Genomic DNA, 17,550 nt, shown 5'->3' on the forward strand with positions numbered 1-17,550 from the left:
CCTGATGAATCCATTGGTACCAGTCATGTCATACTAGCTTGTCATGAAGGAGGTTAAATAACGCTCCAAACTAACGCTAAAGTTTGGCGGGGAAAAACTGTCATGTCCATTTTCAAAGGGGTCCCTTGACCTCTGACCTCAAGAAATGTGAATGTAAATGGGTTCTATGGCTAACCACGAGTCTCCCCTTTACAGACATGCCCACTTTATGATAATCACATGCAGTTTGGGGCAAGTCATAGTCAAGTCAGCACACTGACACACTGACAGCTGTTGTTGCCTGTTGGGCTGCAGTTTGCCATGTTATGATTTGAGCATATTTCTTATGCTAAATGCAGTACCTGTGAGGGTTTCTGGATCAATATCTGTCATTGTTTTGTGTTTTTAATTTATTTACAATAATATATATATATATATATATTATATATATAAACTGGGGAAAAAAAGTTCTGAAACTTGTGTCTGGTCGATTATTTCTCTGTTGTTACAATGCTAATGGTCATTGTATTTTACATCGTCGGAAGGCCTGTTTATTTACCTTCACAATGATGTCCAACTTGTAAGGATCATGCATTTGTGGGATGAGCAGCACAGCTGATTATGTGGGTAGCGCCCAAGAAAATTTGCCAAAATGCTCTGCCAATGCTAAACAGTGTATTCTCCTGTTGGTACTGACTCTTGTTTTGAGTTGTTTGGTGGATTGGACGATTGAACTCTCTATCAGTAACAAGGAACAAACAAGACATATTGGCTATTTACACTTTATTCATTTAATACACCGTCAGGAGGTGGAAGATCCATACGCAGCCACAACAGCCTGGCACCTCCTCCTCATGCTGGTCACCCACCTGGTCACACGTTGCTGTGGGATGGCGTTCCATTCCTCAACCAGAATTGGTTGCAGGTCAGCCAGCGTGGTTGTGTTGGTCACTCTAACACGTACAGCACGCCCAAGCTGATCCCACAAGTGTTGAATTGGGTTGAGGTCTGGACTCTTGGCAGGCCGTTCCATTCTCTCTACTCCCACAGTGTGGAGGTAGTCTGTGATAACCCTGGCTCTGTGGGGCGGGTGGGGGGGGTGAGTGTTGTCATCTTGGAGGATGAAGTTAGGTCCCAGATTGTGGAGATATGGGATCGCCACTGGCTGCAGAATCTTATCCTGATATCTCCCTGCATTGAGATGGCCTTCAATGATGACAAGCCTTGTTTTGCCAGTGAGGGAGATGCCGCCCCACACCATGACACTGCCCCCACCAAAAGCTGTTACTCCATCGGTGCAACAATCAGCGTAGCGTTCTCCGCGTCGTCTCCATACTTTGAGCCTGCCATCCAACTTTGGCAGACAGAACCTGGACTCATCACTGAACATGATATTCCCCCACATGTTCAGGTTCCATTGTCTGTGTTGTCGACACCAGCGCAAACGGGCCTGATGGTGAAGGGCAGTCATTGCAGGCTTCCTGGTAGCCTTATGAGAATACATTGTTTACCATTGGTAGAGCATTTTGGCAAATTTTTCTTGGGCGCTACCCACATAATCAGCTGTGCTGCTCATCCCACAAATGCATGATCCTTACAAGTTGGACATCATTGCGAAGGTAAATAAACAGGCTTTCCAACGATGTAAAATACAATGACCATTAGCATTGTAACAACAGAGAAATAATCCACCAAACACAAGTTTCAGAACTTTGTTTTCCCAGTATATATAAGAGCCCACTGTATACAGTGGAGGAAATAAGTATTTGATCCCTTGCCGATTTTGTAAGTTTGCCCACTTACAAAGAAAGGAACGGTCTATAATTTTAATGGTAGGTTTATTTTAACAGTAAGAGACAGAATATAAAAAAAAATCCAGAAAATCACATCATATAAAAGTTATAAATTGATTTGTATTTTATTGTGGGAAATAAGTATTTGTTACCCTAGCAAAACATGACTCAGTACTTGGTGGAGAAACGTTGTTGGCAAGCACAGAGGTCAGACGTTTCTTGTAGTTGGTCACCAGGTTTGCGTACATCTCAGGGGGGATTTTGGTCGACTCCTCTTTGCAGATCATCTCCAAATCCTTAAGGTTTTGAGGCTGTTGTTTGGCAACTCGAAGCTTCAGCTCCCTCCACAGATTTTCTATGGAATTTAGGTCCGGAGACTGGCTAGGCCACTCCATGACCTTACTGTGCTTCTTCTTGAGCCACTCCTTTGTTGCCTTGGCCGTATGTTTTGGGTCATTGTCGTGCTGAAAGACCAATCCACGACCCATTTTCAGTGTCCTGGCTGAGGGAAGGAGGTTGTCGCCCAACATTTCACGGCACATGGCCCCGTCCATCCTCCCTTCGATGCGGTGAAGTCGTCCTGTCCCCGTAGCAGAGAAACACCCCCAAAACATGATGTTTCCACCTCCATGCTTGACGGTGGGGATGGTGTTCTCGGGGTTATAGTCAGCATTTCTCTTCCTCCAAACACGGCGAGTCGAGTTGATGCCAAAGAGCTCGATTTTGGTCTCATCTGACCACATCACCTTCTCCAAAGCCTTCTCTGAATCATTCAGGTGTTCATTGGCAAACAGACGGGCCTGTACATGTGCCTTCTTGAGCAGGGGGACATTGCGGGCGCTGCAGGATTTTAAACCATTACGGTGTAGTGTGTTACCAATGGTTTTCTTGGTGATTGTGGTCCCAGCTGTCTTGCGATCATTAAGAAGTTCCTCCCGTGTATTTCTGGGCTGATCCCTCACCCTACCTACCCCACGAGACGAGATCTTGCGTGGAGCCCCAGACCGAGGGCGATTGATGGTCATTTTGTGTTTCTTCCATTTCCGAATAATGGCAGTTGTCTTTTATACAGGTCACGAGTTGAGATTCGGAGTACTTTCTTAAAGCGAGAGGACTAATCTAACCGGTCTGTGGGGGCCAGAATTCTTGTTGGTTGCTAGGGGATCAAATACTTATTTCCCACAATAAAATACAAATCAATTTCTAACTTTTATATGATGTGATTTTCTGGATTTTTTTTTTAATATTCTGTCTCTCACTGTTAAAATAAACCTACCATTAAAATTATAGACCGTTCTTTTCTTTGTAAGTGGGCAAACTTACAAAATCGGCAAGGGATCAAATACTTATTTCCTCCACTGTATATACCCTCTACCTCCTCACTCTTTCACGTTGTGGGAGGGTGGAGGGACCGGATTGGAATTGGGCCAGTAAAAAACATCTGAAGAAGAGCAGCAGCTGATCTGAAACACACACACACACACATACACACACACCTGATGAGACGGCTGATCTGTTGGCCCTTTAGTTCGGTCAGATAAAGCAGCATCAGGTGGTCATGTGAGCTAAACCTCCTACAGGCAGCCTGAGTGTGTGTGTGTGTGTGTGTGTGTGTGTGTGTGTGTGTGTGTGTGTGTGTGTGTGTGTGTGTGTGAGTGAGTGTGTGTTACAGCAAAGTGTGTGTGTGTGCGTGTGTGTGTGTGTGTGTGTGTGTGTGTGTGTGTGTGTGTGTGTGTGTGCGTGTGCGTGCGTGCGTGCGTGTGTCGTGGCAAAGGACTGATCCGAGGTGGATTCAGGATCAGGGTTCACCTCACATGGATATATAACATCATATTTGGTTTCTTTCTGTTCTTTTGAACTCATGTGAGCGGTTTATAAAGCAGGTCAGAGGTGGAGTAAGTACTACTGAATATTGAACTTGTTGCGTGTCCAAATTGCACCAAAAAAAGAGAACACTGCAGCAGCCAGATAGATGCAGAGATTGACAGATTAATTACAGTGTGCAGCACAAAAAAACTTCCTCCGTTGTTTCTGGTTGGAAGCAGAAATGTCAACATCTCAGTAGATAAAACCTGCATGGTTACAGTACATACCACACGGGTTACGTTACGAAAAAGTAGTACACTTCAAGTATATTGATACTGCTGTTGAAATGTCAGTGTACAAGAGTAGAAGAAAACACAGACTTGTTTATAAAAACATTTCCAGGGCTGATGGTGAAAGAAACGTCTCATCATTTTGTCCAGTACGGCTCACATGATGACTAAACTCTGCTCAGCTCTGATCATCTTTGTTTTTGTATCTTCAGAGGTTAAAGTGGACCGACCCCGTGGACGGACCCCGTGGACCGACCCCGTGGACCGACCCCGTGGACCGACCCAGTTTGATCATGTTTTGGGACTCAGCTCAGGTGAATGAAGAGTCACAGCATCCTAAACCTCTATACAGGATTTATAATACACTATTAGACTGGTCACAGTGGATATCGTCTCCATGTATGATGGTCTGATGGTGTGATGGTCTGATGGTCTGATGGTGTGATGTTCTGATGGTCTGATGGTGTGATGGTCTGATGATCTGATGGTGTGATGGTCTGATGGTCTGATGATCTGATGGTGTGATGTTCTGATGGTATGATGGTGTGATGGTCTGATGGTCTGATGGTCTGATGGTGTGATGGTCTGATGGTCTGATGGTGTGATGGTCTGATGGTCTGATGGTCTGATGATCTGATGGTCTGATGGTCTGATGGTCTGATGGTGTGATGGTGTGATGGTGTGATGGTGTGATGGTGTGATGGTCCGATGGTGTGATGGTCTGATGGTGTGATGTTCTGATGGTCTGATGGTGTGATGGTCTTATGGTGTGATGGTCTGATGCTCTGATGGTGTGATGGTGTGATGGTCTGATGGTGTGATGTTCTGATGGTCTGATGGTCTGATGGTGTGATGGTCTGATGGTGTGATGATCTGATGGTGTGATAGTGTGATGTTCTGATGGTGTGATGGTCTGATGGTGTGATGGTCTGATGGTGTGATGGTGTGATGTTCTGATGGTGTGATGGTCTGATGGTGTGATGGTCTGATGGTGTGATGTTCTGATGGTCTGATGGTCTGATGGTGTGATGTTCTGATGGTCTGATGGTCTGATGGTGTGATGTTCTGATGTTCTGATGGTCTGATGGTCTGATGGTCTGATGGTCTGATGGTCTGATGGTGTGATGGTGTGATGGGCTGATGGTGTGATGGTGTGATGGTGTGGTGGTGTGGTGGTCTGATGGTCTGATGGTGTGATGGTCTGATGATCTGATGGTGTGATAGTGTGATGTTCTGATGGTGTGATGATCTGATGGTGTGATAGTGTGATGTTCTGATGGTGTGATTTCTGATGGTGTGATGTTCTGATGGTGTGATGGTCTGATGGTCTGATGGTGTGATGTTCTGATGGTCTGATGGTGTGATGGTGTGATGGTCTGATGGTGTGATGGTCTGATGGTCTGATGGTCTGATGGTGTGATGGTCTGATGTTCTGATGGTCTGATGGTGTGATGGTCTGATGGTGTGATGGTGTGATGGTCTGATGGTCTGATGGTCTGATGTTCTGATGGTGTGATGTTCTGATGGTCTGATGGTGTGATGGTGTGATGTTCTGATGGTGTGATGGTCTGATGGTCTGATGGTGTGATGTTCTGATGGTGTGATGGTCTGATGGTGTGATGGTCTGATGATCTGATGGTGTGATGTGTGATGGTCTGATGGTGTGATGTGTGATGGTCTGATGGTGTGATGGTCTGATGGTCTGATGGTGTGATGGTGTGATGATCTGATGGTGTGATAGTGTGATGTTCTGATGGTGTGATGGTCTGATGGTGTGATGGTGTGATGATCTGATGGTGTGATAGTGTGATTTTCTGATGGTGTGATGGTCTGATGGTGTGATGTTCTGATGGTCTGATGGTGTGATGTTCTGATGGTGTGATGGTCTGATGGTCTGATGGTCTGATGGTGTGATGGTCTGATGGTGTGATAGTGTGATTTTCTGATGGTGTGATGGTCTGATGGTGTGATGGTCTGATGGTGTGATGGTCTGATGGTCTGATGGTGTGATGATCTGATGGTGTGATAGTGTGATGTTCTGATGGTGTGATGGTCTGATGGTGTGATGGTCTGATGGTGTGATGATCTGATGGTGTGATAGTGTGATTTTCTGATGGTCTGATGGTGTGATGTTCTGATGGTGTGATGGTCTGATGGTCTGATGGTGTGATGTTCTGATGGTGTGATGGTCTGATGGTCTGATGTTCTGATGGTGTGATGGTCTGATGGTGTGATGTTCTGATGGTGTTATGGTGTGATGGTGTGATGGTCTGATGGTGTGATGGTGTGATGGTGTGATGGTGTAATGGTCTGATGGTCTGATGGTCTGATGGTGGGATGGTGTGATGGTCTGATGGTCTGATGGTGTCATGGTATGATTCAGTTTTCCTCCCGCTGCCTCTGGGTAAGAATATTTCATGTTTTCAGTCCATCTATAATATTTTGGGCCTGTAATCTAAAGCGTAATAAGAGCGCCATGTGTGACACATTAGTCTGTGCTGAGAGACTGAGAGAGAGAGATAGAGAGAGAGACAGAGAGAGAGAGAGAGAGATAGAAAGAGAGAGAGAGAGAGACAGAGAGGGAGAGAGAGAGAGAGAGAGAGAGACATTTCCACTAATGAGATCACAGTGACAGATCGCTGACAGACAGGTTTCTATCTATATAACCTTTAATCATTTAAAGGTTACAATCACAATAGTTTAAATACTTTTCCTTCAACATTTTTGAGTTATCCCAATGTGAGCCTCAGTAATTTTCATTTCCCTCAGTCAGTCAGTCAGTCAGTCAGTCAGTCAGTCAGTCTACAAATCCATTTTTTCTGTTTCTTGTCTTTTCTTCAGCGTCCGTTGTCATCCTCTGACAAATCAATGAGTGCTTGGACGAACCTCCTCAGCTCCGGGATCAGGTGAGACAAAAGGTCCAACACGTCCTCATCACTACTCATCACATACTGACGCTTTGTCAGACCCCTCAGCGTCACTTTCCTGTCGCAGTAAACGTGATTAACGTTGTGAATTAAACAAAAATACTTACTTTGGTTTAGGCAACAAAACCACTATAGTTAGGTTTAAAAATGAAACGACATGGTTGGGCTTAAAAACTACTACGTTTGAACAGTGAAAATGACACATGAATAGCGGTCTCCTGATGAAAGCCCTGTGTTTGTTGGACCCTCCATCTCTCTGTGTGTGTCTTACCATCACAGTCTCACAGCAGGTCATGAAATAGTCATGAAATTTAATCTATTTGATTCCTGTTCATAGGCACGACACAACAAGCATGCTAATGCTGCGGGAACCAACGCACGGGCATCGATCGCAGGGACGTCCCACACCAACACACATGGACGTACTGAGGAGAGATGCTGGACAGTGCTGGCGAGCTAGCAAGATGTATGGTGGACTGAGACAGCTGGAAGCTCCTCTTGAAAGCCCGTCTGGGGACGACCCAATGATATCATTTCCGATAGTTGTTTTATCACTCTTTCCATCCACCACTATTGGTTTTGTGTTATCAGTCCTACTTGTATTAGCTATTACAGCTGCTAGGCTACTATTGTGGCTGCTTCTCTATCTCTCTCTCTCTCTCTCTCTCTCTCTCTCTCTCTCTCTCTCTCTCTCTCTCTCTCTCTCTCTCTCTATATCTATCTATCTATCTATCTATCTATCTATCTATCTATCCCCCATCCGGTCTCGGCAGATGGCCGCCCGCCCTGCGCCCGGTTCTGCTCCAGGTTTCTTCCCAGTAATCTGGGAGTTTTTCCTGGCCAGAGCGCGCTTGGTGGATCCTGTTGGGTCTCTAAACTATGGTGTACGGTCATAGACCTGCTCTATATATAAAGCGTCTTGAGATAACTTCTGTTGTGATTTGACGCTATACAAAAATAAATTTATTTGATTTGATTTGACAACGCTCAGCACGACTTTCAACAACGTATTTTTCGTGCGTTTTCCTACAAATGTTCAGCAACATGTGACGAGCGTGTCAAATTCCGCTCCAGTCTTTTCAAAATAAAACTACTTAGTTAGGTTTAAGCAATAAAACTACTAGTTAGGTTTAAGCAATAAAACTCCGTAGTTAGGTTTAACAAATGAAACTCCTTAGTTAGGTTTAAGCAATAAAGCTACTTAGTTAGGTTTAACCAATAAAACTACTTAGTTAGGTTTGACAAATGAAACTCCTTAGTTAGGTTTAAGCAATAAAATACTTAGTTAGGTTTAAGCAATAAAACTACTTTGTTAGGTTTAAGCAATAAAACTACTTAGTTAGCTTTAGTAAAAGATGGTGGTTTGGGTTAAAATAACTCCAGAAGTGCTGTAACTGACTTTCAGAAGTTACGTGACAAATAAATCAAGGTTGACTTCTGGTTTCACACGGGACATGAACATCGGTCTCCCGGTGAAAGTCTGGTGTTTTTAGACCCACCCATCCACCCCGACCTCTTCCTTACACGCCGTTCACCGCTCTTTATACTTCCTGGTTCACGATTACAGCTATTAGCTGTGGAGCTGCTACAAATAATTTTTTCACTCAACAGAGCATAAATGATATTAAATGATGGTTCACACATGATTTTGGAGTTGGTTCTCTCAGTATTATAACAGTAAAATGGACCAACACATCAGCATCCCAGAGATTTAGTCAAACCTTCCAGCGTGGCAGGAATCGTGGCAGGAAGCGTGGAGCAGCAGTTAGGAAAGAGGCCGCCGGTTAGCAGCAGTAACGTTTACACCTCTGGAGCTCCAGTTTGTTGTCTTTGGCTCTGCAGCTGCTCTGCCTGCAGATATGAGCAGAAACTCTGGAGACTGAGCTGCTGACAATGCAGCGAGTGTCCCCGACTGACCAACGGGACCACCACATGTTATGTAACACGCTCATACAGCACACACATGAGCACAACGTACAGCGGCTGCCACGTTAGCTTTCATTCAGTCTGCCTGCTGGCTGCTCAGCACGACCAACTGGTCCCATTCAAGATCCATTGAGCCACTATATCAGACTATAGCATTTAAGAGATTAGTCACAAATGTAATCAGAGTTTAGTTTGACTCTTGAACGCCTCTTTGTAGGCGAACGTTTTACTGGCGTCCCAAATGGCAGAGGCGTAGCTCTGCTGCTGGGCGCTGATGTTGCAACGGAACGACCAGTTGATTTTCACTTCTTATCGACATACGTTCTTTGTACAGACCACCTGTTGGTGGGGACAGTTATTTCCTCTCAGGCAGGCACAGATCGTACGTGCTAACTGGCAGTCGGCTGTAGTCTTTGCAGTGTGTTCAAATGCAACTTGTCAGCCGAGACAAAGGAAACGTGAGGCGACGCATCAGTCGTCCTTCCTCACTGATGTCGACGTGGTGCGTCTGGGTCTTAACACCCAGGAGGCCATGGTTCGAGTCCCTTGAGAAGCCTATTTTTACACTTTAGGCACCAAAACTACAAGGTCAGTTTTAGGAAAACTATACATACAGTTCATGTCCACATACAGTACCTATCTAAAGTGTGCCTGGTTGGCTGCTAATAACATCAGCCTGAAGAAAACACAAGTCAGTCAGTCACATGTTCCCATAACTGATCTCTGCTCTCTGTACTAGTCATCTCTAGAGGTCAGAGGTTTGTTTCTCTATAACGTGGCGCCCTCTGCTGTCCACCGCCAACATTTCTCTTTATAGAGGCTCAAATCAGATCTGCTGTTCAGACACACTCAGTGGCCACTTTATTAGGTACACAAGCTGAGGAATGGTTCTGTTGATGAAGGTAGATTTAAACGATGAGCCACCAAGAACAACAATAACTAATCCAAACTCTGAAGCCTCTCCTGGATCTGTTGCGTTGTTCTCTTCTGTGTTTGACTGGAAAAACACTTTATGAACAAAACACCAAGACTACGTCTGAAACCTTGTCCTCTGATCTACATACTCAACATGTGTTCTATCGTTCAACATACTTCTGTGTGAATAAACAGTAGTTTGAATCTTTTCAGACGCGCTGAGCAGTAATTTACATCGTCACTTCCTGAGAGCCTCCTTGCCGGTTGGAGACATGTAACCATGGAGCCAACCTTATGTGACCAAAACAACAGTTTGTGAGAATCAAAGTCTGAATTAATTTAAAATATATATTAGGTCTAGCAAAGAGAAATCTGATACTGACAGTTAAATTAAAGTGTTATTGATGTTACAGAGCTGTCCGTCATCGTCTCTTATGAACGTTGTCATCACTACCGCATTGCATTGTTGGATATTTATGCTGTCATAGTGTCCAGCATTGCATACTGTAATATTTCACCGGAAATAGTATGTAATTCACATACTATTGGTTTCATACTAAAATATCTCACATAGTGTTTTAGCTACTAAATAACATGTTAGTGTGGAAATTAGGACGCAACCATGGACCCAAGCTGTTGCCTAGCAACGCAATGCTGTTGAAACGGTCTATATGTACCTTATGTTTAGAATGAACAGAGAAATTAAAACTCACCTGGAAGAAAACCTGAATGCTTAGTCCTATTTAGAACATGTGATAGTGGTGCACTCTGGTGGTCTAAATTAGTATTACAACAACAAACACTTAAATAACTCCGCCTAAAAATGAAAAATAATCTTCCACCTGTTTTCAATAAGAAAAAAAAAGAAAAGTTTAAAAAATCAGCCTGAATTTTTTTCCACTTGTTTAACAGAAGAAAAATAATATTAAAAATAGAAAATAATACAAATAAATAAATAATGTATTTATTATTATTATTTAGCTTGTGTTTTAATTATATTTAAATATGTGTTTTATGTACTTATATTATTTATATTTATATTGTATGAACTTATATAATATATTCCTGTGGATATTTATTTTCCCTTTGTGTGACTATCTATTCACATTAGTTTCAGGGCAAAGTTGTAAATCCAGCAGCTTCCCTGCTCCTCCCTCCTGATCTCACTGTTTTATTACTGCTGCTGCTGCTGCTGCTGATGATAACTACTGTATGATCCAACACCTGACAACACTACAGACTACAGGGCACGTTTACACCAGTCAGTGCAACACATTTACACATACAGACGTAGGCAAAATCGTTGGTACCCTTCCGTTAAAGAGAGAAAAACCCACAATGGTCACTGAAATAACTTGAAACTGACAAAAGTAATAATAAATAAAAATTCACTGAAAATTAACTAATGAAAATCAGATATTGTTTTTGAATTATGGTTCAGCAGAATCATTTAAAAAAACAAACTAATGAAACTGGCCTGGACAAAAATGATGGTACCCGTAACTTAATATTTAGTTGTACAACCTTTTGAGGCAATCACTGCAATCAAGTGATTTCTGTAACTCTCAATGAGACTTCTGCACCTGTCGACAGGTATGTTGGCCCACTCCTCGTGAGCAAACTGCTCCAGCTGTCTCAGGTTTGAAGGGTGCCTTCTCCAGACAGCATGTTTCAGCTCCTTCCACAGATGTTCAATAGGATTTAGATCCGGGCTCATAGAAGGCCACTTCAGAATAGTCCAATGTTTTGTTCTTAGCCATTCTTGGGTGTTTTTAGCTGTGTTTTGGGTCATTATCCTGTTTGAGGACCCATGACCTGCAACTGAGACCAAGCTTTCTGACACTGGGCAGCACATTTCGCTCCAGAATGCCTTGATAGTCTTGAGATTTCATTGCACCCTGCACAGATTCAAGACACCCTGTGCCAGATGCAACAAAGCAGCCCCAGAACATAACCGAGCCTCCTCCATGTTTCACATTAGGTACAGTGTTCTTTTCTTTGGATGCTTCATTTTTGCATCTGTGAACATAGAGCTGATGTGACTTGCCAAAAAGCTCCAGTTTTGTCTCATCTGTCCAAAGGACATTCTCCCAGAAGCTTTGTGGCTTGTCAATATGCATTTTGGAAAATTCCAGTCTCGCTTTTTTATGATTTGGTGTCCTCCTCGGTTGTCTTCCATTAAGTCCACTTTGGCTCAAACAGATGGTGCGATCTGACACTGATGTACCTTGACCTTGGAGTTCACCTCTCTTTGGAAGTTGTTCTGGGCTCTTTGGTTACCATTCGTATTATCCGTCTCTTCAATATGTCATCAATTTTCCTCTTGCGGCCACGTCCAGGGAGGTTGGCTACAGTCCCATGGACCTTAAACTTCTGAATAATATGTGCAGCTGTAGTCACAGGAACATCAAGCTGCTTGGAGATGGTCTTATAGCCTTTACCTTTAACATGAAGGTCTATAATGTTCTTTCTGATCTCCTGAGACAACTCTCTCCTTAGCTTTCTGTGGTCCATGTTCAGTGTGGTACACACCATGATACCAAACAGCACAGTGACTACTTTTCACCCTTTAAATAGGCAGACTGACTGATTACAAGTTTGAAGATACCTGTGATGCTATTTACAGGACACACCTTAGTTTAACATGTCCCTATGGTCACATTATTTTACATCTTTTCTAGGGGTACCATCATTTTTTGTCCAGGTCAGTTTCATTAGTTTGTTTTTTAAAATGATTCTGTTGAACCACAATTCAAAAACAATGTCTGATTTTCATTAGTTCATTTTCAGTAATTTTTTATTTATTATTACTTTTGTCAGTTTCAAGTTATTTCAGTGACCATTGTGGGTTTTTCTCTCTTTAACGGAAGGTACCAACAACTTTGCCTACGTCTGTATATGTGTGTGTGTGTGTGTGTGTGTGTGTGTGTGTGTGTGTGTGTGTGTGTGTGTGTGTGAAGTATAACATTTATTTATGACATTTTGAAGGAAATATAATGAATTTCAGAACAAGTAAATGAAATATTGCCATGAGTCATGTTTGTGGACCTGTCATGATATATTATGACGTAAAATCATTTAACACTATAATATGGATGCAAGTAGAGTCTAAAAGTAGTAATACCACAGTATAAAAATACAAAACGTACCAAGAGTAAAAGTATTCATTTTGCAGAATAGCTACTGTCAGTTTTTTTATTATATTATTGGATCATTTTTATTGATGTATTGATATATAAACTGTACTTAAAACAAAAAGAAAAATCTGCAATGAAAAATGTTTGGATGAACTTGAGAATGTCTGACCAAAATTATCTGTGTGTGACGACAATTCCAAAACAAATGTGAAACGTTTTCATCTGAATTTTTTACAAAATGAGCATTCAGACTCAATGTCCCGTTTATATCTCATTAGGAACGATTTTACTGAGTAGAACCTGTGAATTCATTTAAACTTTATTAGTGCGAAAATATTTGAGAGGCAAAGACCACACTTTTCTCCATGGCACAATCTCTATTAACGCATTCTAAAATGTCCCTCTGTATGCCTTCTAATGAAAACTAACTATACACTAAAGAAAACATACTTATTAATATTATATTCCATGTCTGCCAATAGATCCCCCTAAATGTTATATACTATTCTTTTAAGCTATTATTTATATAATTTATATTATTGTCTTCCTTTTTTATTCTATTTTTTTTATCTTTTATAGTTTCTTATGATTACCATATGTCCTACAGTGGTGAGGATACAGTGGTGAATATATGAATGGAGCCTGTGTATGATGCCTAATGTCTCTGGTAACGTGGTGAATAGGTCACGGTTGTTCAGTAACGGTTTGAAGGAGCACGCGAGCAGGTGAAGGGGGTTGGGCCTGGGCGAACAGCGTCACTGGGTCGTGTCTAGAAGGTAACCCTCGAGCTGGGGAAACTCTCGCGAGATAGTTATGGTTGGGTATTGATCCTTGTATAGTTCAGGTTCGTTGATCTTGAATGGTTAAGGTTAGGTCAGGTCAGGTCGTCGGGCAGCAAGTCTCGCGAGAGTTTCTGCTAGATGTCGCAATTTGTGGGTTACCTTCCAGACACGACCTTCTCTCTGGGGGCCGACGCTCCCCTTGCTTCTGATTGGTCAATGATCGGCGGTTTTCGCGCCAACGCGCTGCATTGTGGGGCCGGTGAGCGGAAGTCCGCCGGGTCGTGGTCGTGGGAAGCTGGAGCTGGCGTCGTGTTGTGGTGTTTTGGTGTTTTGGACTGTAACTGTGGAGGGTTTGTATACAGTTTTAAACTAGCCGGTAGTTCTCTGGTAGGGATGCGTGGAGAGGAGTCGTCTGACTCCGAGTCTGGCCGGATGGAGGAGAGCTCGGTCCGGGTCCGGAGGAGTCTGGAGACGTTGTGTCAGGAGCTCAATATGGACGAGCACACAGCCACGGAGACCATGGACACCTTCACGGCCATCTGGAACACCTACACTCTGGAGGTGATGAGAACCTCCTCTAACGAACTACCGTTAACTAACGTCCTCTGGCCCCGTCTAATGACACAACCTGCTGCTAAACTGCTGTTAACTAAAGTCCAATAACACTCCGCTGTTGTTTAAAGGGCTTCAACTAACCACTGTTTTCATTATCTCTCTATTAGACTTTGATTAATCTACTTAATAACGTTGGATCATGCATTAATCGGTAAAGTGTCCGGAATGTCTGTAAAATCACAGGTTCCTTGAACGCAGCACGGTTACTGAAGCTTGTTTACGTCCACTGGTCTAAAGTAATCAAGTACATTTACTCAGTATCATTTTGAGGTACTTGTATTTTACTTGATTATTTCCATGTTCTGCTGCTTTCTACGTCTACTCCACTACATCTCACAGTAACATATTGTACTTTTTACTGCACTACATGTATTTAATAGATTTGGTTACTTTTCAGATTGATACAAATAATACAAATAAAATCAATCAGAATATAAGCCACATCACTATTTACTTTGTTTCTCTTTATTTTTATTTAATTTGTTTATAATTATTCATATTCTATTCTTTTATTTCTATTTTCTAACTTTATCTCATTTTTATTTATTTATCTATTTATTCTTTTTCTATACTTGTCTTCTCTTCTCTCCTAATATAGGTATAGATATACATGTTATTTTTCCTCAGTGTACATTTATGTATTCTCTGGGCCTATGGACGAAAAATATAGCTCATTCCTACTTAATGGAACAACGTATGGACATTGTGGGGATGCAGAAGCTCATGCACTGCCTCCTCAGGACACTTATGACCCTATTGTGTCATGTCAAAACATGTGATTGTGCTGTACGACTGTACCTGTTGAAAGGAATAAAAAGAAGTAAAAAATAAAATAAAAATATATATATATATATATAAGCAACAATGAATCTACTTAATAACATTAAATCACGTATTTCTCAGTAAAGTGTCTAATATCTGTAACAATCACAGGTTCCCTGAATCCAACATGGTTACTGCTTATTTACTTCCAGAAAGAAACTAATAACTTTTACTCACGTACTGTTAAGTTCCATTTTCAGGTAATTGGAGTATATTTATTTTCTGCTACTTTATAGGGTTAGTATTCAGTGTTCAAATCTTTTACTTCAGTAAAAATAGCAATACTACATTCTAAAAAAAGACTCTGTTAAAAGTAAAAGTTCTGCATTCAAATTTTACTTCAGTAAAAGTACAAAAGTATCAGCATCAAAATATACTAAAAGTAAAAACACTCATTATGCAAAAAAAGTATATTATATTATAGTATTATAATGACATTAATGTGTCAGCTGGTAAAGGTGGAGCTCATTATAATAACTTTATATACTGCTGGCTAGTTTAATCTATAATAATACATCATCATGCCTGAGTTAATTCTATTTAGTTTTAATAATCTGAATCTGGAATGTAACTACATTTATGTTGTTTTGTTTTTTTAAGCCTTTTGTTGGATTTGTACGCTGATTTGATCTCCACATGTAAAAGTGTTTTCTCCTCTAAACATATTCATACTGTTCTGCTGCTGTTGTCTTGCTGGCTTTTCATGCTCCTGTTTATGTGCACGTGTTGGTGGTTATTGAGTAGCTGGAGAGCTTTCTGTTAATGCAGAATGAAGATAGATGACACGTACACATAGTGTAGTGTTTGTTTAAATGTGCTGCTATGTTTGTGCAGGGAGAGGTGGTCCACTGGTTGGCCTGTTCTCTCTATGCAGCCTGTAGGAAGGGCTCCACTCCCACCGTGGGTAAAGGGCTGATGGAGGGAAACTGTGTCTCCCTCACCAGGATCCTTCGCACTGCCAAACTCAGGTCAGTCTCATCACAGCAGCGTCATCGCTCTGCCGTCATCAACTGTCTCTTTACATGCATCAATGAGGAAAGGGAGGGTCATTCGAGTTTCTGTCCATCGCCCCTCTGAGTGCTCCAAACCTCACCTTCAATCACCATTCAGCCTCCATATGTTTCTAATGTAAAGTAGTCATTAGTCTGAGGAGCGGTGCTAACAAAAGGTAACTTAAAGTTTTAAAAAATCTGCACCTTTTTTAGAAGGCGTTTTCAAAAATATCTGTTTCTGTGACCCAAAACTAGTTTTCCAACTTAGTTTTCCAGTCTGTGAGCCTCAGTGATCATTAGTGAACCTCAACGGGTCAACTGGGCTCTAAATACTGAGTTAGTCCCTCTGCAGTCTACTCAGTGTTTAGACTGGAGAGGGTTAAACTGGGATAATGTTCATCTGATATTCCAGTAGTGCTAACTACTAAGGCTATTTATATACATATATAATATATATATATATATATATTTGAACTTGCACCACTTTGGCCTACATATTTAAGGAGCGTTGTTGAAGGGAGCCTGAGATTCTAGAGCCGACAACTGCTTCCTTGTAATTAATGTGCATATGATAATAACGAACAAAACCCACGCACATAAAAACCAGGCGCCTGCACGTTATGATAAGAGCTCACAGAACAGTCTCCGCGAGTGGAAAAGCCCCCTCGCGAAGGCTCTATTCTGCTCTGCATGCACGAATGCAGTCCAGAGAGCACGGGGCTGTAATGAGCGCGAGCCTGACCCTCCCTACACGCTCGCTTGTCAAGCGGAGGCGGGGATGGAATAGGCGGAGTGTCTGTCTCCACTCCTTTGATTGTGCTGAACGTGCCGGCCACACAGAGAGTTAACGGGGCTCACGTGCACGCTCAGTAGTTGTAAACGGATACGTTCAGGTCTTTCCGGGTCGCATTAAAGGAGATTTTAATGTGTTAAATTTGTATTTGTGGAACCTGCAGAAACCTTGTTTACGTCTCTTTTTAGTGCTAATGTTTTCCTCCCAGTCTGATCCAGTTCTTCTCCAAGATGAGGAAGTGGGCCGACATGTCCAACCTCTCACAGGACTTCAGGCTGCGCATGGAACGCCTGGAGCGCAACTTTGAGGTTTCCACGGTGATTTTCCGCAAGTTTGAGCCCATCTTCATGGACATGTTTCAGAACCCGCAGGGAGGGGAGCCGCCACGGCAACCACGCAGTCGGAAACACAGGCAAGACACACACACAGCCACACACACACCAGATTTTATTCTCTCTGTCACATGAAGTCATTGTTTCTGTAATTGCTGTTTATGGAGAGACAAGCCAACACACACACTCTCAGTCTAACGGTGTGTGTGTGTGTGTGTGTCGTCTCTTTGGCTCTGCAGGCGTCTGCCGTGTCACATCAGCGATGTGTTCAAGTTCTGCTGGACTCTGTTTGTCTACACCAAAGGTACCAAGAAACAGCTCAAAGTTCAGTTTTTAGTTTCATTATGGACTTAATGAACCTCTTAATACCGACAATTCCTGTTTAAGTTATTGGTCAGTTAGGACTAGAGCGGGCTTGTGCTGATCGGTATATTGACGATT

At 42.3% G+C, this 17,550-nt stretch overlaps 1 protein-coding gene and 1 long non-coding RNA gene across 2 annotated transcripts in view; both read left to right on the forward strand.

Moving 5' to 3' along the window:
* The first annotated feature begins 4,097 nt into the window (after positions 1-4,097).
* Positions 4,098-7,714, forward strand: LOC141778317 (uncharacterized). The gene is made up of 3 exons (XR_012596049.1): positions 4,098-4,182; positions 6,710-6,774; positions 7,133-7,714. It is a non-coding gene; the product is annotated as an uncharacterized LOC141778317 (long non-coding RNA).
* Positions 7,715-13,522: 5,808 nt separating this feature from the next.
* Positions 13,523-17,550, forward strand: part of rbl1 (retinoblastoma-like 1 (p107)) — a 30,178-nt gene continuing 26,150 nt past the window's right edge. Inside the window, exons 1-4 of the mRNA XM_074649710.1 lie at positions 13,523-14,116; positions 15,827-15,960; positions 16,986-17,189; positions 17,349-17,413. Coding sequence (XP_074505811.1) covers positions 13,694-14,116; positions 15,827-15,960; positions 16,986-17,189; positions 17,349-17,413 — 826 coding nt within the window. The 5' untranslated portion in view covers positions 13,523-13,693. The remainder of the gene's footprint in view (positions 14,117-15,826; positions 15,961-16,985; positions 17,190-17,348; positions 17,414-17,550) is intronic.

Source organism: Sebastes fasciatus, chromosome 1 (genome assembly GCF_043250625.1).
Source record: "Sebastes fasciatus isolate fSebFas1 chromosome 1, fSebFas1.pri, whole genome shotgun sequence".
NCBI classification, from domain to species: Eukaryota; Metazoa; Chordata; class Actinopteri; order Perciformes; family Sebastidae; genus Sebastes; species Sebastes fasciatus.